Genomic DNA, 26,016 nt, shown 5'->3' with positions numbered 1-26,016 from the left:
AGAGGTATTTCTTAACTGCATTCAAAATTGTGGAGCAGCTTTTACAAGATGTTCTTGCACAGGTACTACAGTTGGTAAGAATCAGCCCATAGATTTTTATTTCTTTTTGTCTCTAGAGAGCTGCTGTTCTTATACTTCACTGCCAGTAACGTTATAGAGTTTGGTGTAAATCTACTGTTCTTCTATAAATCTAACTTATTCAAGGACTGTCTTTACCTGGATGCTTTTATCTCCGATATGTAGCAGAATTTTCAAGGTCTCCTAACATATCTAGGAAAATTGATGAAATGAAACTTGGCATAAATGAAGGACTGATAAAATATTTATTGAGCATTTAAGGTCATTTTGTTTAGAGAGATTTATCTGCAAGCTCTTCAATTTCTAGCAAGTTGTACATAAAGATTCAGTAGCAAACCAAACAACAAACCAACTCCAAACTAAAAGCTGGTTTATTTTTGTGTGATTCCCACTATTGCTCTTTCAACACTTCCCGTGGAGACACAACATTCCAGCCTCCAGGTTTCAGGGGTCTGACTGTGTCAGTTAAGCTGGCAATTCACGGAAGGAGTTAGGAAAAGCATCCCTTGCCGTATCTGTCCTCATTTAAAGATGTCACCTGTCCTGTGAGCATTAGTACTTTGTTTCCATTGCAAAAGGAATACAGAATGTTTCTCTAACCACCGCAACTTCATATTGTGGTGAAACACAGAAAATATGGACCTGTACTTAAATAAAATTCCAGTCACCTAATCCCGACCCCCAGCAGAAACCAGGCTGGCAGCACTGCTGCTGAAATCAGCTCTCGGCTCCAGCCCCTGCATTCTTCTTCTGGAATGAGTCCTGTGTGCACGTAAGCAGACTCTCCAGTGAATAACAAAGCTGAAGAAGAGAGTTCAGAAAAAATGAATTTCGAAACTTTATTTTCCATTTGTTTACATGCTTTGTATTTTTCACATTTTTGTAAAATAGTGGCATGACTTGGCAACAATAGCATTTCATTACTATAAGAAGTTTAACCATCTAATAACTGCTGTATGGTCAGTTCTTTTTATTTAATATTCAGAATGATTAAAAGAATCACGACTTTGACAGAGAAAAGAAATGCTTGCATTGCCATATGTCAGTAGGAGTTGTTTCTGTAGCAGTTAAAACAAATACAGAATTTCTTTATTCTCAAAGCATGTAAATAAGTCAATCATCTCCTGCTCGTGTTCTTTGTGTAGATTTGCAGACGCTGTCTCGTTGACATAAAGAAGAGGCAGACAGTTCCCTTCTGGAATAAAGCTGTGAGAGACAATACTGACAAAACATTTCTTGATATGAAATGTGCAAGTCTGCTAGAACCCCAGATGTGATACTCTGGATACGTCTGTGAGCTTTTTTTTGTTTTAACAGGGAATTGAAGTTTTACTGTTTGAGCACAGATTTATCAATTAGCTGTTTACAATCTCCCAAGTCCTAGCTACAGTTCAATCAGACTTTCAATTTTTCGTACAGGTGAAAACTAAGAATTTAATATAAAATAATACACAGTTCTTTAATCAGTGTTTAAAGTCTGAACATAAAATTCTTCTGGAAACAATGTCAGTTATTAAAAATCTCTCTCTATTGAACCTCTGAGTTTAAATACACTACTAGAAGCAAATTTTGTTTTTTACACTATAATGAGCAACTAAGACTGGATTTTTATTTCTTTGACAGCTACTTCTGAAAATAACATGGATTCTACATTTCTAAGAAGAGTAGTGAGCTTCTGAGTAGTGCAGCATTTATGGTAAGGAGTACTTACTACATTGTGCTTTTCATTCATCCCACTTTTTTGCTATGTGTAACAATTTGCTGTTGTGCATTATTTTGTGGTTCTTTCATTAAGATTGCTATATAAAATAAAGTGATTTAATCTCTTCAATGTAGCAGAACAACCCAAACAGGTAAACTATTCAGTTACATCCTTTACATCCTGACCATTGAAGACATTGTGTTTTCCCTTGGCCTGGCCAGGACGGAGGAGCTGACTAGGAGAGGTGCACTGCTGGACCTCATCCTCACTAACAAGGAGGGTCTGGTTGAAGCAGTAAAGGTCGAGGGCTGCCTTGTTTGCAGTGACCATGAAATGGTGGAGTTCAGCATCTTGTGTGGCAGGAACAGAACTGCTAGCAGAATTGCAACCCTGGACTTCAGCAGGGCAAACTTTGGCCTTTTCAGGCAATTGCTAGGGGAAATCCCATGGGCAAGGCTGCTTGAAGGTAAAGGGGCCCAAGACAGCTGGTTAGTGTTCAGGGACTGTTTCTACCAGGCACAAGATCAGAGCATCCCGACACGTAGGAAGTCGGGATGGAAGGGAGCCAGGAGACCTGCGTGGTTAAATAGGGAGCTGCTGGGTAAGCTCAAGTGGAAGAGAAGAGTTTATAGATCATGGAAGGAGGGGCTGGCCACTTGGGGAGAATATAAGGTTGTTGTCAGAGGGTGTAGGGAGGCAACTGGGAAAGCTAAGGCCTCCTTAGAATTAAACCTGGTGAGAGGGGTCAAGAACAGGAAGAGCTTTTTTCCAGTACGTAGCAGATAAAACTAACACCAGAGGCAGTGCGGGCCCACTGACGAACGAGGTGGGTGCCCTGGTGACAGAAGATACAGAGAAGGCAGAGTTACTGAATGCCTTCTTTGTCTCTGTCTACTCTGCCGGAAGGGGGGGTGACCTTATTAATGTTTACAAATATATAAAGGGTAAGTGTCAGGAGGATGGAGCCAGGCTCTTCTCGGTGACAACCAATGATAGGACAAGGGGTAATGGGTTCAAACTGGAACACAGGAGGTTCCACTTAAATTTGAGAAGAAACTTCTTCTCAGTGAGGGTAACAGACACTGGACCAGGCTGCCCAGGGAGGTTGTGGAGTCTCCTACTCTGGAGACATTCAAACCTGCCTGGGTACCTTCCTGTGTAACCTCATGTGGGTGTTCCTGCTCTGACACGGGGATTGGACTGGATGAGCTTTCCAGGTCCCTTCCAATTCCTTTTTTTTTTTTTTTTTTTTCCCCATCACTGGGAACTGTTTCTCTGCCTCAGCTCAGCTCTGCTTTGCCATGCTCTCCCTTCAGGACAGCAGAGATTTCATCCCCACTTCTGGAATGGGCCTTGGGAAATCACCTCATCGTTCAGGTGGGTAATCTGAAGGGGATTACTTTCAGTGGGCTGAGTTTTCCTAAAAATGTGGATACTCTGTTGATTGTCTATGTCTGTCTGTCTAGTAATTACATTATGCACACCAAGGGTATTTGGGATTGGTTCTGCGCTTTAGCCATTTTTCAGGTGGGAAAATTGAATCTAATGAACTAAATAACTAACCAGAATCTGCTTCAGGCTGTATAAAAATTCACAGAACTGAAATTAAGTCCTATAATTAGACCAGGCCCTGTGTCCAAGTTAAATGATAAACAACTTACATAAGTACTGTAAAAGTGTTCCCTAAAACACCATAACTGCACATATGCCATGATAGGCGGTTAGTTCAGTCCCTCCCTCACTCCCTCCTGCTTTCACTTGCAGGAGTCCTTGAGAAAAAGAGAGTGATTGTTTAATATAAATCCTTTCCTTGCTGCTTCCGTCAGTTTAGTTTGTGAGGAAAAGGTGTGCTTGTTGCAATAATCTTCTACATGCACTGAGGCTCAGAACTAAAATACATCCTGATTTTGCTAATTAGTAAAGTAATTATTATTAGGAAAAGTTAGCTGTCTTGTAGTGCACATCAGTAGTAAACATCTTGTTGGTTTAAATTAGTTTTTCTTTGTAGATGGATTTTAGAAGGCAATAGCAACAGAGCTGTCTGTAAGTAATGTAATTAACAGGAAAAAACATATCCCCTTTTACTTGCAAAGGCTGGGAGTTTTCTACACATGCACCTACCAACATAAACTAGGCAAAAGCAGTGAAAGATGTAGTGTTACTACATTAAAAAATACAAACCACCAAGCAGTGAAACATTCATGGCAACTCTCAGTGGAAAACAAACCAACCAACCCCTTTGCAGTTTACATCAACTTGTAGCAAATCAGTGATTTATTATTTTGAGAATCAAACAGCAATAAAAGAAGCAGTATGAGGCTGGTGTAAAGCCCTGCAAGTAGCCTTCCACCATTACTTCAAATAAACAGAACTGCAATATTATAGTGCAGACAACTTGTGATTTAACTTGGCTCTAACTTGGGAAGTAAAACAGACATTTAAATCCAGCCTTGAAGCACGAAATTAGTATTAAAGCACTGATGTTTGGCACAAAAGTGGACTTCTTATGTCACTGTTACAGTCAGTCTGGTTCTGGAGATACCAACAGGACAAATCAAATGAGACATTTTCAGGAAAAATAGTGTGAAACAGCCTTTAGTGCACAGGTAAGGCTGGCTAACCTGAGAGATCTCTTCTGTGCCCAATTCTGTGATACTGTAACTCCAAGAACTGGCTCTTCCAGATTCCTCTTTCCTTTTCAAGGCCAAAAAGCTTTATCTCCCTTGCCAAATACAATATAAAATGAAATACAAGATGATAATGACTATAAATAGCACAAAACGGAATTGCCTGACAGAAGTCAGAGAATGTAGTGCTCACATATGTTTATTTTTTTGCCCTGTGAAATTGCCTTTATTTAAAGCCACCATTGGTGGGGGGTGGGGGGGAAGGGAAGCTGTCCATGTGTCAATGTGCAGGCCTGTCATTGTGCAGTACTTGTAAATGAATTAGCTGATTATCTCCATAAATTAATGCAATTACTGTCAATCTGCATGCTGCAAATGTTACCCCATTATTTTGTGCCTGAAGAGACACAAAATAATTCTAAATAATAGAAGGAATTGTCTATTTCCTGTTTAATCACACCTAGTGAAGAGTTAATCCTCACCATTTCTTTCTCCAGTTTACAAATGGGCAGTGCTAGCGGCATTACTTAAAAATCTACATATTTTATGGGAGCATGAAAGACTAAACACTGATCAAAGAATTTTTAATGAATGAAAAAAACATAACCACAGTGAATGAAGAATTAGAAGCTAATGCATCTGTTTCTGCCTGTGACCCTTTATAATCCCTGCGGCTGTGAGCACTGCTGTGCCACTGACTAGAATGAAGGTGCTGGAGCTCAGGCCTATTTCACCTATACCACTGATATGGTAGGGGTGTTCATTTTAAGTAAGAAACATGCAGGGGAGGTTGTCAGTGTTACAGGGAAAACAAGGGCACAGGGAACACGGATGAAAAAACTGAAGATAATGCGATATAGAGAAGGAATGACTGTGAGCTGTGTTTGTGGATCACAACAGACTTTTCCACATGCATGATGCTGTTTGTTGTCATGGGAATAGGTCCTGAACTGATGCTGGCAGTCAGCAGCAACTCCCTCAGTACAGGCTTCTAGAGGTGAGAACCCATTGTCCTGCTGGCAGAGATCCAGGTGCCCTTAGCCCATGGCATTGCTGTCTGCTGTTAGATACTGGTGTTAAAGGTTCATCTGTAATGCCATTTTATTGCAACTTTCTCCTCCAAAGCTTCATCTAGAAGAACATATGGGTAAGACAGGTGTTGTGACTTAGCTCTATTTCAATAGGACGGTTCCTTCTTTTACAGATCTACAAATATAGATAGAATACGGTTACATTCTCTGCTCTTCGTGGTTCTATTACTTCCTCTGACTTGGGTCTTCAGGCTTCCATAGAGGATTTTGCCTGAGGAAATAAAACCTCAGAATTCTTTGTAGCCTATTTAAATCCAAATCCTTGTGCACAGTTGTTACTGTTGGAGAAGAGTGGAGTGCATGAAGTGCTGTATTACACAGTACAACTGCTTTTCTGTGTGGATCTGTGGTCTGTCACCAGCTTCTGTGTAACCATTCTCACTTCGTACAGCCAAGCTGACTTGCCATGTGCATGTGGAAATGTGTGGTTGCTCACAGGAGAGCAGCTTTCCTCCTCAGTTCTTGGTTTGCATCTCCCTGCCCCAGCTTGTGAGGAGACAGGAGACAACAGAAGGGAACTGCAAGGAGCCAACAACAAAGAGCTGAGGGATGATGGAGAATCAGGTACTTCAGTCACATGTCTACACAGGTACTTCAGTCACATGTGTACACAGGTACAGGCAGAGAAATCACAAGGGAAACAGTGAAAGCAGAAAGTGGAGTGACCTCTAAGTATACTTCCTAATGCCCATAGTAGATCTTCACTTTCCAGAGGAAGGATAAAGATTTCAGATCTTTGACACTCATGAATTTTTCATTTTAATACAAAATGAGTATTACTACCTGCAAGGGCATACCCTCTTTTTTTTTCTTAATCACACATGGTATCTTTTTCTAATTGTCATTCTTTATTGGCATGAACTGATAAATGAAAGAAGATCAGGATTGGGGAGAATATAATCCTATTCTGGCTGCAGTTTTGCCTCTTTGGAAAAATCATTTTGCTATTGATTTTTACGTGAACAAAATCTGAAGATTTAGTAGTGTTGCATAAACAAGAAAACAAAAACAAACCACACCTTTTGGCTAGAAGAGTGAATTCAGATGCCTGAGAAGATACCCGACAGATAATCAGGGCACAGATGTTCTGTCTGCATATTTTGACATATTCTGTCCAGAGTTTTTTCTTTATTGTGCTCCCACATCTGCGGGGTGTGTGTGCATGTGTGAGAGAGAGAGAGAGAGAGAACACGTCTGTGCTTTCTTATGCAGAACTTTGTTTTGTCACTTTTTCCAAGGCCAGCCAACCTACATGATCGAATTCCAAAGCCCCCACATGGACCTTCAAAGCCACAATTTGCTCCAGCTTTAAAAAAAAAATAATCAGCCATTGTGTATTTGTGACTTTCTCTGTCATCTCTCTGCTTATCACTTTATCCATACAATGTGTTTGTAATTTACATAGTCACTAAAGTTGAAGCCAAACACAAATAGTTAATTTACATTTAAATTAGGACAAGCATTATAGGAAAGCCATCAATTTGGTTTGGTTGCATTTTCATGTAACTACAATTTTAATTGAAAACGAACAGTTTAGCACAGTCAGTCATTAATGCCCTTCCCAATAACAGATGTGCAGACCAGTAAGACGTTTCTTTTTTTGACCACTGGTATGAACCAAGTGTGTCTCCACTGACTTCAGAAGGCTTTCCTTGAGAGTGCAGCTCTCTTGTGGCACTGGCTGGCAGTTTTTCTCTCTTTTTATAGGCCTAATTGTATCACTCATAAATTAAAAAAAAAAATACAGTAATTTTTGGAGCATTTTCCAAGACTGCTTTAACATTATAACCACCACTATTACTAGCATCTCACTCCACAAACACTTCCAAAACTGTCCAGGATGAGGCATGTCCTGAATTTCCACTGAGTCCAAGCTGAGCACCTGTTTATTGAAAGTGTGTTTATTGAACTGGGACTGAGTTAAACATTTATTTGAACAAGTATAATTGCTTTCCTGAACTGGAGTTTCTGGATGTACACAATATAAGTCCTCGTCTGCCTTCCTTGAAAAGGGGATTAAGGTCATCCCTTTGGGATTAACAAATGAAGTTTGGGCTTTCATTTCTAGAACTTTTTAACATGCTAGTTAGGTCACCTCAGATTTCCAAATTTTACAGAGACACAAGAAAGCCAAAGACAAGGAATGAATCTCTATCAGCTCACAAAAAATCACAGACTGATAGAGAAAAAATAAAGTCCCAAATGAGAGACTCCAGAGAGAAGACAGAGACAGCCCCAATTCTTGTTGGTTCCAAAGTGTGTGGCCAGCAACCTGTCTCTCAGTTATCATTTGAATAATAATAATATCCTACAAAAAGAGTGTTGCAAATCTCACATCAGCAGTAGAGGGTTCATTTCTGATGAGTTTATAAACCATATAAAACGTACCAATAGTTTTACTGATGTATATATTCCAGACTACATGAATGTGAAGTTACCATAAAGAGGAAAGTATTTAAACTGTAAGAATGCATAGCAGGAATGCTTTTTTTGTACCATTTAGTGGATTCTGTGTCTTGAAATCATAATCCTGTATGCTACAGGTAATAACACTGATAATCAAAGAATATGTGAAGGCATTATATGAATGCTTGTGAATGGACGCTGAGGACATGTGTGTAGAAGTTCCACAAAAATCATAACAAATACCTATTCCATGGTTAGTGATAATTGGCTGTAACGGAGCTAATGCTCTTAAATTAATGGAAAAATTAAGAAATTTACTCAAGAATCCAGTCACCTTGGTCTTAATTTTATTTCTGTAGGAATGTAGAAGGTCCTCCATCATTTCCTTCTGCACTGGAAGTACATTTCTGGGGATTTCCATATATGTAAGTAAATGAACCACTGTCTTAAAATGGGTTACAGTTCTTAAAACCAAATTACTTGAGAAAAACAGTGAAGAACATTATGTTCTGAGAATTCAGAAAAAAACCCTGCAAGTGATGACCACTCTTTTTTAAGCCACCAGTCTTATACTTCATTGTCTTAGATTTGCTGTGCTAAGCGAGTGTAAGAAACAGTGGGGAATAAAACGAGATTTGGGACTATACTGGAACAGCTCACAAGCACAGGAAGGCATAACTCAAATTTAGGATTTATTTTGATTAACAGTGTAATTTATACCATTTTTTACTTACAGCAGACATGATGAGCTCTCCACCTAGATTCTGTATTTCCGCTTTAACTTGACTGCAGATTTTGAGCTGATGGGAGTACAGCTTGATCTGTTCTAGGTAAGCCAACAAATCCTGTTTGCATGATTGGTCTGGACACTGAAGAGTGATAAAAAAATAATAATTAATAAAGCAATTGCTAATTCAAAACTTTGTCTTAGGCATCAGGTTAATACTTCACTGAGTATTCCAACTGTACATGAGTGCAGCCTTGCTTTTCACTGCAGCTGTAGAAGCTCAGAATAATCCTGAACTTCTCCATATTCACATTTTATTTAACACTGCTGGGATTGCCTTAGCAATATTTCTGAAGAAACTAATGTATGGAATAATTACTTTCCCTTCAATTCCTAAGAGGTTATGATTTCTTTTTCAGTAGATACCTCCACTTATGTGAGTAAACAGACTGATGTTAACATTTATATGAAAGGATGATCTTATGATTTTTTTTGGTGTGTGTTCCATCAAGAGTTTATTCAAAAACATACCTTTCCACACCAGATTTAAAAGCAGAATAAAGTACTGGAAAAAATTGAAGCCAAAGGCCTTATATCATACCCCAATCAACCATAAACAGATGTTAGAAAGTAATGTTCTCTGCAGAGGATATTCCATAAGGGATCCTCTGCATATTGCTCAGAAGCATCTGGTAGAAACAACACTTGCTTACTAGTGAAACCAAACACTAGGCTGCAACAGGACGACAATTAATAAATTGTGAGTTTAATCATCCCAGAGGCAAAACTGATGGTTACTGGTTTACTGCCTCACATTCTTAGCTAGAGATCCTGGCAAATAACAAGAGGTTCTTTCCCTGCACATGCTGAAGGTAGCGCGGTGTTAAGCAGAGCTTTTTGTAAGACAAGCAGAACTGACATGCATCCAAAAGATGCAGTCATGCTTTACCTAAAACAACATCCACAGAAACCTCAAAGTGATTTGGTAAGGTATGCAGTCATTAACACACAATAAAACCAACATTCACAGTCCAAGTGAAAAAGCTACTGGCACAGCAGTGGCACAAAAGATCAAGACAAACAATTCTGCAGGGAATTCTGGCTGTAAACAATATTGTTCTTGCATTACTTTGATTCCATTCCTTTGCTAATAAAGTAGTAGCATTTCTCTAGAGTTTGAATATGTCTTTGTAGCGATTAATACTGGGTATAATCACACACAGACCTGCTACTGTAAATATAAATGTATATATAATTTATTGCAACTATTTGTTAACTGTAAGCTTTTAGGTGAGATGATCCTGTTTTCTTTCCAGTGCATCTGCTTTAATTGTATTTATCAGCTAATCATTTTAAAGGATGCCTTTAAGTACATGAGCCAGCTTCAAAGTCCAGAGACTACCTGGTTCTGTAGAAAGAGGTGTTTCATATTAAACACTGTATTGCCTTGATGTATTGTTCTGACTGAGAAACCGCTGTATGCGGAAGAGTCAGTGGCAGCTCCCACCAGCACTGCCGATGAGGCCACCTGCGTACCTGCCTTTATCTCAGGCTGCAGAAAGAAGTTCTTGGTGTGAACATGCTGTTTGGCTGTGATGAGTTGTTTCCTTACAAGAAAATCCAGTGATAGCCTGAATGACCGAAAAAGGGAGAATCTCTTCTACAGCCAGGGCCTGTCCCGCAAGCTGTGCATGGATCAGAGGCCAGTTTGATGCTACACCACCTGGGGTTCCCACCATTGAAAGGGAGGTAAGATTATCGATGCTGTTCTTTCTGTACAGTGTTAGCTCTGACAAACAGCATTCTAAATGAGACCTCACAGAGTCTGAGTGCTGTTCTTACTGGGATCATAATGGACCAGCACCTCCTGGTGCAAAACAACTGGAACACTGAGGAGGCTTTTAATAAAGATCTCAATCTACAGCACATTCCATTAAACCCAACATGTACTACCTACCTTAATTATCTTAGGGCTCCCAGGTCACAAAATCGACAATGAATTTGGAACAATCTTATTTTAAACTAAATTTGTTATCAATATACTTGTGATTAATTTGCCTACGTTTATGTTGATGCTGTACTGTGATTATTTTCACAGTTTTTAATTCAGAGTCATTCCTAAGGGCTGTGAGTGTGGAGAGGGATTTACAACAACCTGAAATGAACTATGTATCAGGAACGCACCACAAATAAAGTTTGAGGGTGTTTGTGTGGGGTTTGGTTTGGTTTGTTTGGTTGTTTTCCCTCCTAACAGTAAAACCTGTACGAATGATGTACTTCCACTGTTCTCAATTTGTAATCTGAAATTACAGTGTGAGTGTGAAACAAAGTAATTCATTTGAAAAAGTTTTATGAACAGGAAAAGATATGACAATGATTCTTCATCATACAGTGACTGCTTATTTTGGGTTCTTGCTCAAGTGTGAAGGTAGATGGAGGAAGCAGCAAGGATTTTGCTGCTCTTCCTTGCATGTAGCTTTGAATGCTGAAAATGCAATCATACATTACTGCAGTCCTGTTAATTGCAATGGCAGACTAATAGCTGAGTCATGGGACAATGGTGAAGAGTAAAGTGATGTGGCCTAATTAAATGACAGTGTCAGAAGAAGTAACAAATACTTCTAGAGGAAGCTTGATAGCAAGTGGTGAAAAACTGTCAAAAAGCATGTCAGGAAGAATGCAAGGACCTCAGTGTTGAGCTCTACAATGTAGAGCTATCTATTTTCACATTTGAAGCAAATCACACAAATCCATTTTTACCTGAAATAAAAATTCCACTTAATTTATGTGGTAGGCATCAGGTAAAACACATCAAAAAAAGTATTAATGCTGCTGATAAAGGCATTTGTAAAACTTCCCAAGAATTCATGTCCCAATCTGGGAACCAAATTCTTGAAGGGTTCAGCCTGGGGCACATTCACAGCACAGCTATTCGGTAGCCCAGAGGAATGTAAAGTTTCTTTTATTTTAGGACCCAAAGAGAGTAGGGCTTAGGAAATCTGGCAAAATAACAGCTGAGAAAAGGATTTATTGGTCTTTACAAGTACCTTGCAGAGTAAAAAGACCCACAGTGAGAAAAGGCTCTGTAAATTACAGGAATATTTGGCACAAGTAAAAAAGTTTAAAGAAAATATTTCTAGCCATCAGAAGAATGCATCTTTGTAATAGCAGGAATGAAGGCAAGATTCTTTTTTTCCTAAGTGTGGTACATGTCTAGAAATTATTTTACGTTGTGTTCACCACAGGACGGCTGCTTCAGTTCAGCTTTTTTTTTTTTTTTTTAAACTGTATATGCTCATTTGCTTTAAACATGAAAGTACATCTAAAATATAATCAACACCTATAACTGCCTACTGTATTTTATATACATACAAGATGCCACAGGTTATTATACAAGGGTACACATGAGTTATCAGCACTAATGATTCATGGCTACTTTTTCATCACACTAATTTGCTCAGGTTTCTAGTCTGGAGTCACTGCAATAATACAGAAAAAGGAAAATCTTAGGAAAGAACTATTCCGGTGAGACTGGCTTCCTTATTCTAAAAGGAGCAAGAGATTACCTTACTCATCTTGGTCCCTTACTCATCTTTGGCTTCCCTACCATATCAGTTTCTGCAACAGATTAATGACAGTTATGGCTATGAATTTTAACTTGTAATTGATAAAAATTTGGAAAGGAGCCATTCTCCGAGACGTGCTGGAAGAATATATGTCAAGATCAGTAACAGGGACTCAAGACACTCTACCTAGTTTTTACACAAATCAGATCACAACTGTATAGATCGATAATAGAAATTCTTGTTAATCTGGAATTCAGAGACACATATGACACAAAACACTAACAAGGCAGTTTCGGCTTTATAGATACTAGAAAAGCAAGTGTGTATGTGAAAATCAGAAGTGAGGGAAGGAAAGACACTGACTATACCATGCTACGCTGGACCTAAAAGGCAGTCACAAAGACTAGGAACAGAAATGCTTTAGATAATTTCGAAGATGGCAAAGCCGTGTTACTGAGACCTAGCAGCTGTCCAGACCAGTAGGGCCTCTGCAGGACTTTGTGCCAGTGCAGCTTTCTGCTCATGCCTTAAAAAAGGCACTTCAACACACAGAGAGATATACACGCATGTACATAGGTATACGTACGTGTACAGCTGTAATGTATGTACAGGTACATTTATGTGTGTTTTAAGTATATAAATGGCCACACATATGACTGAGACAGGATCTATGTATCCATTGCTTCAGAAACAGATCTAAAAATGTCTCAAGTCCTTTTGTTAGTGACCTTCTCAGGTGTTGCTGGTTCTGTGGACAGATTAATCTGTGACAGAGTTTAATGCGTTACTGCATAAACAACCTACCTGATTGGCAATCAGCCGTGCCAGGACATCCATCCTTGATCCTGATTCTGAAATCATTTTTGCTGCATTAATGACATCAGATGTGTTCTTCAGTGGTCCTCTACCCCTTCAAAAGAAACAACCTTATTAACATTATTCAAAAACTAAGAATATATCATATCCATGCAAATTAGACACAGAAGAACTCAACTGCACAACTAATCCATACAGAAGGAGCATTTATTAAATCCCCGCCTCCCCAGCTGTTTTGTTTTTATGTCCCATGTATTTTTATTGTTTGGCAACAGCTGGATGCAGAAGTACCAGAAAGATGTCACACTTTCTTTTTTATACTGCAAGTACAACCCATGCCAAGTCCTCAGGATACGGATTTTAAAAGACTACTTGTGCTGTTTGTTGTTCCAATGATTCTATGGAATTCTTTTCCCTTCCAGGAATTTTTCTAGTAAATAATACATTCAAAGTTCAGCACAGTGATGTATTCTGAGACACATTATGGATATCTGAGGTGGTGTGGGGGGTTTGTTTGGTTGGTTTTTAATTAATCGGTGCACAAGCATGGCTGGAAAATATGAACAGAGCTGCAATTAAAACTAACAAATGCAACATAAAATACAGATATACCATTTTCAAAGTACTTGTGAAATAATTTCAAAAATTATTCAAAGGACAATCTTCCATTTAGGAAAACTGTGAAGTTCTTATGAACAGTTTCTCAAGAAGCCAACCTTTTTTTTTTTTTTAGAAAACAACACAACAAAAACCAAGAAACCTCATTACATGAAAAATCTTTCTAGAACCTAAGAAATAAAATATGAATATTTAAGTTAATACAAACATTACTGTTCTTCACATTCTCTTGTGCTTCAGCTTCTTCAGTGCCTCAATACTTCAGCTAAGCTCAAATCAACACTTACTTAATCATATAATACTTCACACGTGCAAAAAGTGAACAACCCCACTAAATGCAACTTTGCAATTCAGCCTCTGAATATGTAAACGTTTAATGCCTGAAAGCCTCACGTCAATTTACAAGTTCTGCAATGGAACAAAGAAAGTGGACAACATGGAAAAAATGACTGTATGTCTTTGTTCCAATGAGCAGTCAATACAGTTCCATGTATAAGCAAGGCAAACCATTCTGGTTAAAAAAAACACTAACCAAAACAAACAAACCAACCTCCAACTTTTTTAACCTAAAATATTACCATCTGTAGTTGTACTAACATTCAGTAAAAAAACAGTGATGACAATACGACATGGCAGATATTGTTTATTCTCTTCTTGATTAAATAAACTGCTTAACAAGAAACTATTTCTTGATCCTTGGGGAAATAGCATATTTTGCTAATTACAGTTCCTTATTCTCAACTTTGGAACCCCACACTTGGGGGGTGAGAAAAAAGAAATCTGGTACTTCGTGTGCTGTTTTACTAGAGGTATCTTCTTGTTATGGAGAAGCTATTCAACAAATTGATCAGAGTTTACAGAAGAAAAATAGTGTACCAGGGGTTAAGAACACAAAAGGTAATATAAACCATTATTAAAGAGCAGAGAAAGGAGAGAGTATTACAGTGGCAACTAATTTCCGCTTAGGTAATTCCTGTATCAGCCAGAGCTTTTTTGACATCTGAAGATACACTGACCAAGTATTTTGACAGTGAAGCTGTTCAACTGAACTAGCAATTGTACCTCTGCAAGTCCCTCAGACAATGTGGCTAATAGTATAGCAATTGTAACCAATAAAGATATTTCAGACAAATGTAAAGAAAGTATTTCTTTCCACCACAAATATGGCCACCGTGAGAGGCATTACAGGAACACAGCAACGAGGACTGACGATTTCTGCTCCACTTGTCACCTAATTGCACCAGTTCTTCTCAACTACATTCTTTAAGAAAAAGGGGAAAGGATGCTGATGAGCCATAAACCACAGCTAAGTTATGAAATAAAGGCTTGCAAGTAGTGTTTAAGAATGACTCACGCTTCTATTAAGAAGGCCAAACCCACACTCAACATTTACAGATGCGATGGCTGAAGCAGTTCCACTCATTAACAAAATAAACGTCATTTATATAAGTAAAAGTGTAGCCAGATAAGAACAGGATGCTAAAAGCTACAAGGTAAAATGACCTTAAACTCTGTATGAAATAGTACTTTGTAGTTATAAATACCTTTTTTTGAGTAAAGGAATTTAAGACTTAAAAAAACCCTGGATTATATGGACCCAGGAGTAGGTCAGTGACAATCCAGGCAACATGAACACAGTACATATATTCACTATGCTGTAATTCTGGAAATGAAAATGAGTTTAAGACAGAAGCTCATCATCGCTCTTTTTTTGCCTCCCTGCACCAGCAATGTATCAGGTCTGCATCTCCCTCGAAGAGGAATAAGGAGAGGGGATCCAAAAGCTTTTTTCCAGCAAGAGTGGGCTGGTATATATGAAAGAAATATACCTTATAAATTAGAGTATTACATGGGCTGATCTGGCTAAGACTGGTTTTTGCGGGCTTGGTACCTTTGAGTGTGCAGAGACTTCACTGATCCTGTTGATATTCTGAGTGCTGCCCTTCAACATCTCTTGGTAGAGATGTTGGCAGAGCCATCGACCTCATTTTGCCTGTGAGTTCCAAACTGTGTCTGCTCAGAGCCAGTAGATCCTATCAATTCATAAACAAATCGGAAGCATGCAAAATATAACAAAGAGATAAGTAAAAGCCAACATGATTTTTTAGGATAATTATTGTCAGACCAATGTAGAATAAGCTTTTATGGCCTCTGGAAAGATTAGAAGCTATAAATACTGTGAATCTTCAGATGATAGGCTTCTGAAAATTTCTCTTGTTGCATTTTCATAAATTACCTAAACAATATGTGGTCTAGACAAAATAAATGCAAGGTAGATGCAAAACTGTTGGAAGAGCACACTCTAAGACGGACTGGGCTGCTGTCACAATGGAGGGAAAAATAGAGGAAAGAACCTGGTTTTGCTGGGATCTGCCTTGGCTTCTGTGCTGCTCAGTTCTTTATGACTTGAATGAAGGAAAAGAGAAAATGCTTAATTAACTTAAACTTGATACTGATGTGGAAGGGGAAAGAAATAGGCTGGGACGCCAGACGTGTAATTAAGAATTCTCTTGAGAGAAGTATGGAAGAAAAGGTAGATACAATTTAAAATGAAGATGTGCACTCAGGAAAATGAAATGCACAGATACGAGTGGAGGGTCAGTCCCTACACAATAAGACAGTAAGAAGCAATTAGAAGTTTCAGAGGATCAAAACTCCATCAGGAATCAACACCTGCAAGCTGCAGAAGAAAAGGCGATGGGAAAACAGTAAACACGGGAGAAGTAACACTTTGCTCTTTTTTACAGAAACAAGGTCTCTGTAGAATTCCTGGAAAGACGCAACATTTAATTTAGAAAAGAGAAGACCAAGTGCCAATGGAACGAATAGGTTTCGGTTTGCTTCCTAAAGCTTCAGCTTATGATGGTGGGATAAGCAGTAAGGCTCTGCAAAAATCTTGACATGGGAATTCCTCTTCAACTGCAGTCACTGGGTTGTGTGGCACCAAGAGGATTACATGGGACTTACACACTCATATGGTAGACATGGTCTATCAACAATGACATGCATGTCTTATCTAGAAGGCATCTCTTCAGTCAAAGCAGGTTTTTTTTACACTGATACAAGTTTATATCAGTCTGTCTTTTTCTGCTCTGCGGCAGATTCTACTACCTAGATACTTCATCATTGATGTCATGTTGGTAATTTTCTTACCTAGGTCATCCTTCTCTCCCCAGATCCCTTACGCTTTCACCAGTTTTACTAAATATATAAAGCTATTATTTAAAAGACTTTGCTCAGCAAGGAACCTACTCATTTATTTTTGTTGCTCTTCCTGTATTTTGCCACCCAAGACTAAAACAGAGCAATTGAAAATTTTCTCAGCACTTAGTAGACAACACAGAAGCAGGTTTTTCAAAGGCCTTTTGTATTTACCAGTTTCAATTGTGATAGTGATGTCCACGATTCTCTGAATTTCACAAACATGTGATCGCTTGTTGTGATCTCTGAAGAAAATCTGAGTCTCCTGGTAGTCCCACAAAACAAGAGAAGACTTGAGGGTACATTGTGGTTCATCCCCGGTGCGAGGCCTGTGCAATGACCCTCACTGGCGGCTGGCGCAGGGCCACAGCACCCAGGGCCCGGCCTGTCAGGCTGCACCAGCCCTTAGGCCCCTCCGGACAGTGTCTGTTCCCGACCTTTGCAGACCTTTCCCATACAGGCCACTTCTGACCCTGTGAAATACTGTGTGACTGCATAACAACAAATAGAAGGCCCTTCATTTGTATTACTGTTCGGACAAACGATTTAATAATATTAAAACACAGAAGAGACCTTTCTTAATGATCCCCGGTGTTTTCTTCCTCTTTCTGCTTTGATTGATGAAGTCAGAATACAGCTATTTAAACATGAAAAGGACAGAACACTCTTGTTTTTAAGCTCACATGTCCTATTTTGTTAGCTTTATAAACTTTTGGAAAAATCCAAGTACTGAAAATTTGGCTGCAGGTTCAAAGGTGAACATTACAGTATTGCAGAATAACTGTCACTAAACTGCTACTTCTGGTCTCCATTTTTAAAAAGCATATGGCTTAACACAGAAGAAATTTTACTTCAGAATGTAGTCCTGTATAGCAAAGTGCTGCCCCATCATCCTAATCATGACACTTGAAAATCAGAAGTCCTGAAATAGTAGTGAAAAAATGCTGATATTAATAGTTACTGAACATTATGTTACCTGTCAAAGATGCTTCATAATTTGGAACTACATCTTAAAATAGGAGAGGAGAGGAGAGGGAATTGGCAGAAGTCAAGTGGGAACAGAAAAGACAGTATGTCAGGCTGTATGTGTAGTCTGAGAGGTGGAAGAGCAGCTGAAACCCTGACTACAAGTTCTTAAATTAGAAGTCTGACAAAACTAATCGTAGCAGCAACAGAACCTGGAAAGCAAAGCATCAAAGGGGTATGTTTGTCCATCTCTGACTCGATGTCTATGTATATGCATTGAATACTTGTATGTGCAACAACCGAATACAGAAGTGGCTGGTATGTTAGTAACACAGAGATGAAAATTGTGAGATCTTCCCATACTGGCACTTGCGCACAGAGACACCCTTTCCGTTCACCTGTAAATCCAGAAGATCAAATCTGTGCAAAGCTGTTTGGACTTCTCTTGCCAACCCTGACGAAATGAGTTAATGAAAACATGCAATTCCTACTCTGTTGAGACTAGCTGCAGGAGGTGTATGAAAAACAAAAACATATAGTTAAATAAATATATATTTACATGTATACATAACAGCTATAATTTTGTCCTTGTGATCTGAAAATTAAAAGCACTTCACAGTGCTTGTTGTTACTAAATTATTTTATAAGTGGATTTTACACTGGATTCAAAAAAAAAAAAAAAAGAAAAAAAAGCCACCACCACAAGAAAGAAAACGCCAAAAGCCTGTAGTGATATAAACAGTGGTCACACAGGAATACACCCTCCTGCAGCTGGTCTCAACTGGGTATAAACTGGTCACATTGATGATGCATTTTGCCAAAGACTGCAAGAGAAGCCCTAAAGTCCAAGGGTGTCCATTTGTGAGCACAAGTATGGAAGGAGCTCACAATTCTGAGATTTTCACACCTGTAAGTGCATGTAAACACAGAAACACTTGTGTGTTGGGTAGCAGTTCATTAAAAATAGGTATGAAATAGTAAAATAAGAGCAGTGATTTGTAGAATATAGCTCACCTGAATAAATTTGATTATGTCATTACTGAGCAGATGCCATCCATCACTCCCATTTTGTTTAGTTACAGAGGAAACAATTTACAGAGGTAGAAACTGTTTCCCCCAGTTCCCATTTCATAGCCACTTCTTCCTGTGCCACCAGAAATCTCTCCCCAGATCGCCCTCCGATCCATTTCTCACATCCATATGCAAACGTTGGTATAATGGGAGAGAATACCACAACATCACCAGTGAGTTCTGGTATCTAAAGCAGGCATCAATTATTTGTTTCTCACCTCTTTTTCCTCTCATTATCTCTCAGATGTTTCTCCATATCTTTCTGCTTCTAAATTCAGCTTTTGAAAGGACACTTTGATTTTTTAGTTGCTAATAAGGTCAGCAGATCTTATCAGTCATGGGCTCTAATTTGGATGTCTATTATTTTTAATCGCTATGTTACATATCTGTAGTTACTGTTTTGTTGATTACAGGAAAAGTTTCCGATATTTGCCTCATCAGCCTCCCTTCTCCCATTTTCCCTGTCATGAACAGAAACTATCTAGAGACTTTAACAACTCTAACATAAGACACCATCCAACAGCCTCACAGACTGTGTATTCCAATAATTTTCTAAATCCAAGCCTTTCCGTAAGTTGAAACTATTATCAACAAAACCCATTAAAATAGTGCGCACGCATGTTAATAAACGGACAGCTTCCTTTCAGCCTGACCTGGATTATGCAACAGCATGGACAAAGCAAAAGGTGTCAAATCTTGTGCTGTACAAACAGGCCAGACACACTATGATACTTCTGTGGGCACCGAGAGCCTCTCTGCAGAGGTACTGGAGCTTGTCTCCTGTGAGAGCCCAAAGAGCAAACACAGAGGTGTTTGGCCATGTGGAGTATGTTTGCAACACAGCAGCACTGTGGCAAATTCTCAAAGCACAGAGGCAAGTTCCAGCCCTGGCAGAAAGTCAGTGTTATCTCTAAGGGCTCCCACTGCAGAGTGGCCCAGCTGCTTCCCGCTCTTGTAGACCATGTGTTAAATTTTCAACAGGAGTTATAACGTGGTCTAGAAAAAGCAAGTCTTAACAGCCTGGAAGTAGAAAAAAGCCACTGGAGAGTTACTAATTAAACAAAATATGAATGTAAGCAGTACAGTGCAAACATATAGCAATGCCACTTAAATAAGTCAATATTGTCTTAAAAATCCTCTTGCTATGCTGTAACCTTTAAAAAACGAAAGGAACGCTCCCTTTGTTCTTCACAGTGTCCCTTTTCACTTCTCCAATGAGAGAAAGCAAATGAATTGTTCTGAAAATCATTTGTCACATCTGTTTTCTATTAACTTATTTTCTTTAAAAGAATCCAGCCATATATATATCTCGAGACTATTTCCTTACTGTTTTGGAACATGCCTTGTAGCAAGGCCTATTACAGCAATTAAAACTCAGTGAATACCAAAAGGTAGAGGTTAAAACTCCAACAGCAAATGTGAATGTGGTGCTTTATGAGCACTATGCTATCATTTTTTCAGGATATTTATTCCTTGTTTAATCGTGTCATTAAAAAAAACCAAACCAAACCAAAACAAAACCAAACCAAAACCTAATGGCAACCCCTACTTTTTGAAAATTTACAGCAATGCACAGACAGTGTTAAAACTGAGTTGTTGGGAACTTGGCACAGGGTAATGCTCTTGTGGGAAATTCTCTCTCAGAAACAGGACACTTGGTCTCTCTCTGGACTCTGCTGCAAGTATCTGCACAACAGCATCTTCAGCTGCATTGTGGGAGACTTCCCAAACCATTCTTCTGCTGCCGTTTTTTCATTCAGCTGGTCCACGGTCCCACAACCCCTCCAGCCTGTGCACCGCCAATCCATCGCTATTCATTAACCAAACTACACACACCCTCACGACTTTACAAAGTACAACATACAAAGGACTGTCCCAAGTCACCATTTCTGCACCTGCATCAACAGTTCCTACTGGCTATTTAGAAGTATCTTCTGGGTAGACTACCATCAGTTTTGCAGCAGGAACTGCCTGGGGAGTCTGGATGGGCCAGATTCTCCATCACAGCTGTTGATCAACACAACGGGCTGCCTGAGGAAACCTGTACGTCACTCTGAAGTCCCATCTTGAGAGCTCCTGCCCCACCTGGTTACATCCTTCTTGGTGAAGGTGGCTACAAGTTCAGTCCTTCATCCTGTCTGCACTCAGTCCACTGTTCCAAGTCCATCCACTGTCTCATGGACGCAAATAACCACAGAAGAAATGCCTGGACCACAGATGCAATTAAATCAGTATCAAATTGTCACATTTTTCTAACTTTTGAAGTCGCTTCCACAGTTTTAGAACAGACACAGTTTTTGAACACAAACTACTGGAAGAGATCGTTAGAAAACCATTAGGAACTCTGGCAGATGCATAACTAAACACTTAAATTCAAAAGGGCCAAGCTGAAGGCTGAAGGTGCCAACTACCCTCTGGACACAGAGTTATGGGGAAGCTTTTATTAATAATTACGTCTTCACAAGCCCAAAGTAAAATACATGGTACACTTTACTTATTTCATGGGGGAAGAAAAAAACAAAAGTGGATGGCAGCAAAGAGGATGTAGTCACTGTAAAGAACCATCTTCTAATGGATTTTTAGATTTTTAAACTTAAAAGCAACCAAAAGAGATGGTAAATTCACTATAAGAAAAACAAACATAAAAAATCCCAAACTTGGAGTTCAGAAAGTTATTTTTTTATTAATTATAGTAGTACAAAAGGACTGTCATGAACTAGTCACAGAATGAGACCTCTGGTTCAGTAATATAACTGCCAGCTGTAATATATACCTAAATAGCTGTAATTACGCATTTATGTGTACTATATGATCAATTTGTCATTCTCGAGCTTACCCTTTTGATATGCTTTTTTTTTCCCAACCAACTGACCACAGTCCCACTAATCAGATGACAGTAGGAACTACAAAGAAAGGTGGACTCATTATTTCAGTTTGCTCTCACATATGTCACAGTTCACATCATTACACACCACGTATATTTTGTGGCAAGACAATCAGATACCTTTGGAGTAATTAACTCTGCATGAAGACCACCTTGCACATGAAGACAGTGCGTCGAGATTTCAATACCAGCCAAACAAACTGGGAAGTCTGGGAAACGTGTCTCTCACACTCACAAAGACCGACTGGCTTTCTTAGCAGGTTTCTAGCTTTCATCACACCTCCCCAGTTAACACAGCACACAGTACAGTTTAGGACTGTATGAATCCAACTACTCCTACATTTATCCAGTCCTAAGTTTACATTTGAAGGAGACCATGCGACTGATGTGGACCCCCGTGAAAATGAGTTTGACACCCCTGATCTAAAGATAGAAAGGAACACCAGAACCCAGCTCTGCAGTCTGTGTAGGTGTGAACACAACTGCTGAGAGGTCTTTTAACACAATTAAGCTAAGAGCTGTATCAATGACATAGAGTTTTAATTCTGAACCCTTCTTATCTCAAATTTTCTCTCACTCCTCTTGACTCTAGTAATTAAAAAACCTCATCCAGATCTCAACATTCACAAGACTGGCCACAAAGTATGCTGCTCCGATTGTTTTAAGTTTGGCTCAAGGCTGCCTAGTGGACATGTCTTCAAGCCTTCAATCTCTAATCATGAAAAAAGAAAACTGGGAGAACTGGCAAAACTGATTAATACCGTGGGCTAGAAAGGAGGCCACGGTACCGTCTGCTCTGTCTTCTTGCATTATTTTACTTAGTGCAGTTAGCTTCTGCAAATCTCTTTTCCACCTTCCCTCTAATATTTTTCAGATTCTTTAAGCTGGTTCACAGCACAATCATTTTACCTCCTTCCTCCCAATACTCCTACTGTAATATTCTTTACTGAAGGGTTTATCATTCCACTGAAATGTTGATTCAAAAATTAATCTTTCAGAATGCCTCTTACTACATCATCTTGCTAATCACCAGCCATGCCACTTTCAGAGTTTACATGTGCTATCCTACTTCTGGTGTTAAAATGTGCTATTAATAATCATGTTTTTCAACACTTCTGCCCACAAGCTGTCATTAATAGCTTTTAAAGCTACTCAAAAGAATAAGACCTCTCAGGGACACAATTATAATTTTAAATACCCAGTATTTCACAACAAAGGAATCAGGCTTCTGAAAAATCCCTACAAATTAATATCAAAGTTTGATTCAAAAACTCACCTGGGGTATCAGTAACCTGCTAACATTTTTGCTCAAAAAGATGTATTCGACTGATGCTATTTAAAAGTACTGCAAAATCGACTGAAATTTCAGACTGCTCATCTAGTGTTTTGCAAATAAAATATTCACAATGATTAAAGATTTCACAAATATCATAAATGGATTTTAAGCTGAATGAAGTTTAGGACACAGAACATGGGAACAAAAAGATTTTTGGACCTGGGGAGTCAGTTTTCTGGTAGTCAAACTACTATACCTTATCATTGTATTTATCAAGTTTTCAGGTTTCATCTTCAGAAAACTATGGCAACTTTTGCCTGATTGTGACATCTGACATTTAGAAAAGGGAGCCATGAAGTTCTACACTCCACATGCCAGGCATTATAAATTCAACAGCAACTGGAATTAAAGAGGCTATTGAGCCTTGAGAGGCACCAAATCAGGATTATCAGAACCAAACCAATGCAACAAACCTATAATGATAGGCTGTCAGTTGGTAATGGAAGACAATAAAATTCACCTTTCAAAAATAGTTCATTCAAACAGCAGTCATAGTGTAGAATTTGTCAGAAAATTGTCATCACAGATTAGAAAAAACACAAACAAAAAACCATAACCAAACCCCACACTTTCAGCATTGCAAAATGAAACAATTGGCATGATATATAATGTAATTAAAACATTTTGTAGTAAAAAATAAGAACTTACTCATAAAAAATTTACATTTTATGTTATATATGCACCTAGCACATCTGCTATGCCGTTGGGACAGATGTTTATTAATATGGATATCTAATCATATTGCTAGATTGCTAGTGGCTCTGTAATCCATCTTCTGAATACCACACAAGTTTCTGATTATATGTTGAACCAATCATCAAAACAGTTCCAAAGAGTTACTTCTTTACCTCCATCACCTCTGAAAAGCACCATTAACTTGCAGTATTGTTTCAACAACAACGTACAATTCTATCATAGCAATACTTAAAACATGTTGTGTTTCTAAAATGTACGTTGTATGAGAGACTTGAAGATATTTCCTCTAATCTGATAACTAGTATGAAAATCACCTAAAATTAGCAGAAACCTGGTTTGATATGAGAGATCTCTTGAAATAATATCTCCTATGGTGAGGCTGGTGACCATGGAAGAGGTGCCTCAGCTGGACACCGCTCCTTTCAGGAATATATAGATCCCAAATACTACTTTCTCAGGCATTAGCTCACCCCAAAAATGTGTACACCTTGCAACCTGCAACCTGGTTTATCCTCTCAGTTTGGTTCTTATGTCCAGAGGAAACATGTAAACTTCCCAAAATCAAAATGCTGATTTTCACATTTTTCTTGTCCCAGTAGCAAATCTCATGTCTTCCTGCCAGAGTATGACAGATCATGCACGTCGCTGAACAATTCACTTAATTATTAAAACATTTGGTTACAGCTGAACATCAGTGTTTTAAGATTCTTCAAACTGTGGAAATAATAATGGTTTATTAGATGAAAGATCATAGTATCCCAGCTGTTAGCTACTGATGTCCACTACACATTTGTCCACCTTTTCTGTGGACTTATTCTCTTACCAGCTCTTAATTTCTAAGCCCTTATGAAGCTAAAGACAAAGCTTACATTATTACAAGTTCAGAGAAAATGAACAAGCTGGCCTTGTTGGGCTTGAATTTTTGAACTCCCTTGACTTGTCTCATACTACTTTAGTCCTGTTTATTTACTACTGGACGCTGTCTAGCTCACTGACAGGTTGCTGTTTCATGTGGCACTGCCACAGAATTGGACTGAAAGGAAGCAGAAGCTCTTGAAAGTCTTGCCTTGGACACCAAATACGATCAGAGTCCCTCAGATCCAACTCTCCAGAGCTAACACGCCACCTAGTGTCATCTATTTGTTGCATTTCAAGAGCTGGGGGTTTAGGGCTTCTTTGTGTGTTGGGTTGTTAAGTAAAAACAGTAAATATGTTTTTTACTTTTACTTCCTCCATACTACAAAATGCCTAATGGGCATGACGAGAAGCAGTCAGTTCAGTCCTAAGTAGTCTTCATGGCTGCACTACTTACTTGACCCTTACTGAAAGAGTACCTGGCTCTAAAATGCTGTGCAAACTCATTTCAGATATTTTAGAATAAAAAGAAATACTTTGTGTAATTAAAATATCAGTTTTAGTGACAGACTGTATTGTATTTTCTTTGTACTTTATCACTTTGATACTTGCCTTGTTCATGCTTTGAAAAAATAGTAAGTAAACAAGTTCTGAACAGCTCTACCGAAGGAAGAGGGTCATGGTGTTCTCATCCTACCGAATCTCCCACACTTTTCATGGTGCGCTCTCCTCATCTCTGTTAACTACTTATGTGAGCACAACGTAGCATGAACAGCGTGAGAATGAAATCCTTGTATTGTCAGCCTCAAGCATTCAAATATCATGAGTCAGGCTTGAAAATATCACAGAACTGGAATAAATACCATGAGACCTGAAGTAATAAATCTGAGGTTCCTTGTATTTACTTGCTGTTTACCAGGCTTCAGGGGTCATATTTTCAGGGTTTGTTCAACAGCCACAAAACTTACTTTAAAAATGCTGGAAATAAGTTTCACCCACAATAAAATATCCTGAGTGCCAAGACATGAAGTAATATACAGAAAAGATTTCTAATGATTTTGTGAGTTGTCAACACTGACCATATGAGTCTAAGAAAAGAGCAGTTAGAACATAAAATGTCTTAATCTCTGGTTCTGCTCATCAAACATCAGTAAGACAGGTTTCTCACAGCCCCATGGTGGTGAGAGGTAAGTGGCAGTATGAGAAGAGGACATGGTCACTGGCCAGAATTCAACACTGATGAGAAAAAAAAAAAAAGGCAAGCAAAGATGTGGGAAAAATTAACATGGATGCTGTTTGCTAGAATGTATACCCTGGTTATGTCTGTTTGTAGTGCTGTACAAAGCTGCTTAGCTCATTTTACTTCTTTCTTTTCT

The 26,016-nt window shown here is 38.7% G+C and overlaps 1 protein-coding gene and 1 long non-coding RNA gene across 26 annotated transcripts in view; one reads left to right on the top strand and one right to left on the bottom strand.

The window, feature by feature from the left end:
- Positions 1-26,016, bottom strand: part of CTNNA3 (catenin alpha 3) — a 450,315-nt gene that overhangs the window by 6,740 nt on the left and 417,559 nt on the right. For 6 of the 8 annotated variants that reach the window (XM_065843203.2, XM_065843202.2, XM_071811659.1 and 3 more), the window contains 2 exons: positions 13,002-13,107; positions 8,639-8,773 (listed from right to left, as the gene is read on the bottom strand). In XM_065843203.2, coding sequence (XP_065699275.1) covers positions 8,639-8,773; positions 13,002-13,107 — 241 coding nt within the window. Of the gene's footprint in view, positions 1-953; positions 1,285-5,843; positions 6,017-8,638; positions 8,774-13,001; positions 13,108-26,016 lie in introns of those variants that run through there. The other 2 variants (XM_065843206.2, XM_071811661.1) reach the window with 2 other exon arrangements.
- The window catches only part of LOC136104331 (uncharacterized), a 500,900-nt gene that overhangs the window by 467,104 nt on the left and 7,780 nt on the right, over positions 1-26,016 (top strand). For 6 of the 18 annotated variants that reach the window (XR_011740242.1, XR_011740245.1, XR_011740256.1 and 3 more), the window contains 5 exons: positions 1,702-1,774; positions 3,097-8,329; positions 8,641-8,734; positions 10,298-10,380; positions 16,379-26,002. This is a non-coding gene — a long non-coding RNA (uncharacterized lncRNA). The other 12 variants (XR_011740248.1, XR_011740243.1, XR_011740249.1 and 9 more) reach the window with 12 other exon arrangements.

This window comes from Patagioenas fasciata, chromosome 8 (assembly GCF_037038585.1).
Source record: "Patagioenas fasciata isolate bPatFas1 chromosome 8, bPatFas1.hap1, whole genome shotgun sequence".
Taxonomy (NCBI): domain Eukaryota; kingdom Metazoa; phylum Chordata; class Aves; order Columbiformes; family Columbidae; genus Patagioenas; species Patagioenas fasciata.
This window is presented reverse-complemented; position numbering and strand designations above follow the sequence as displayed.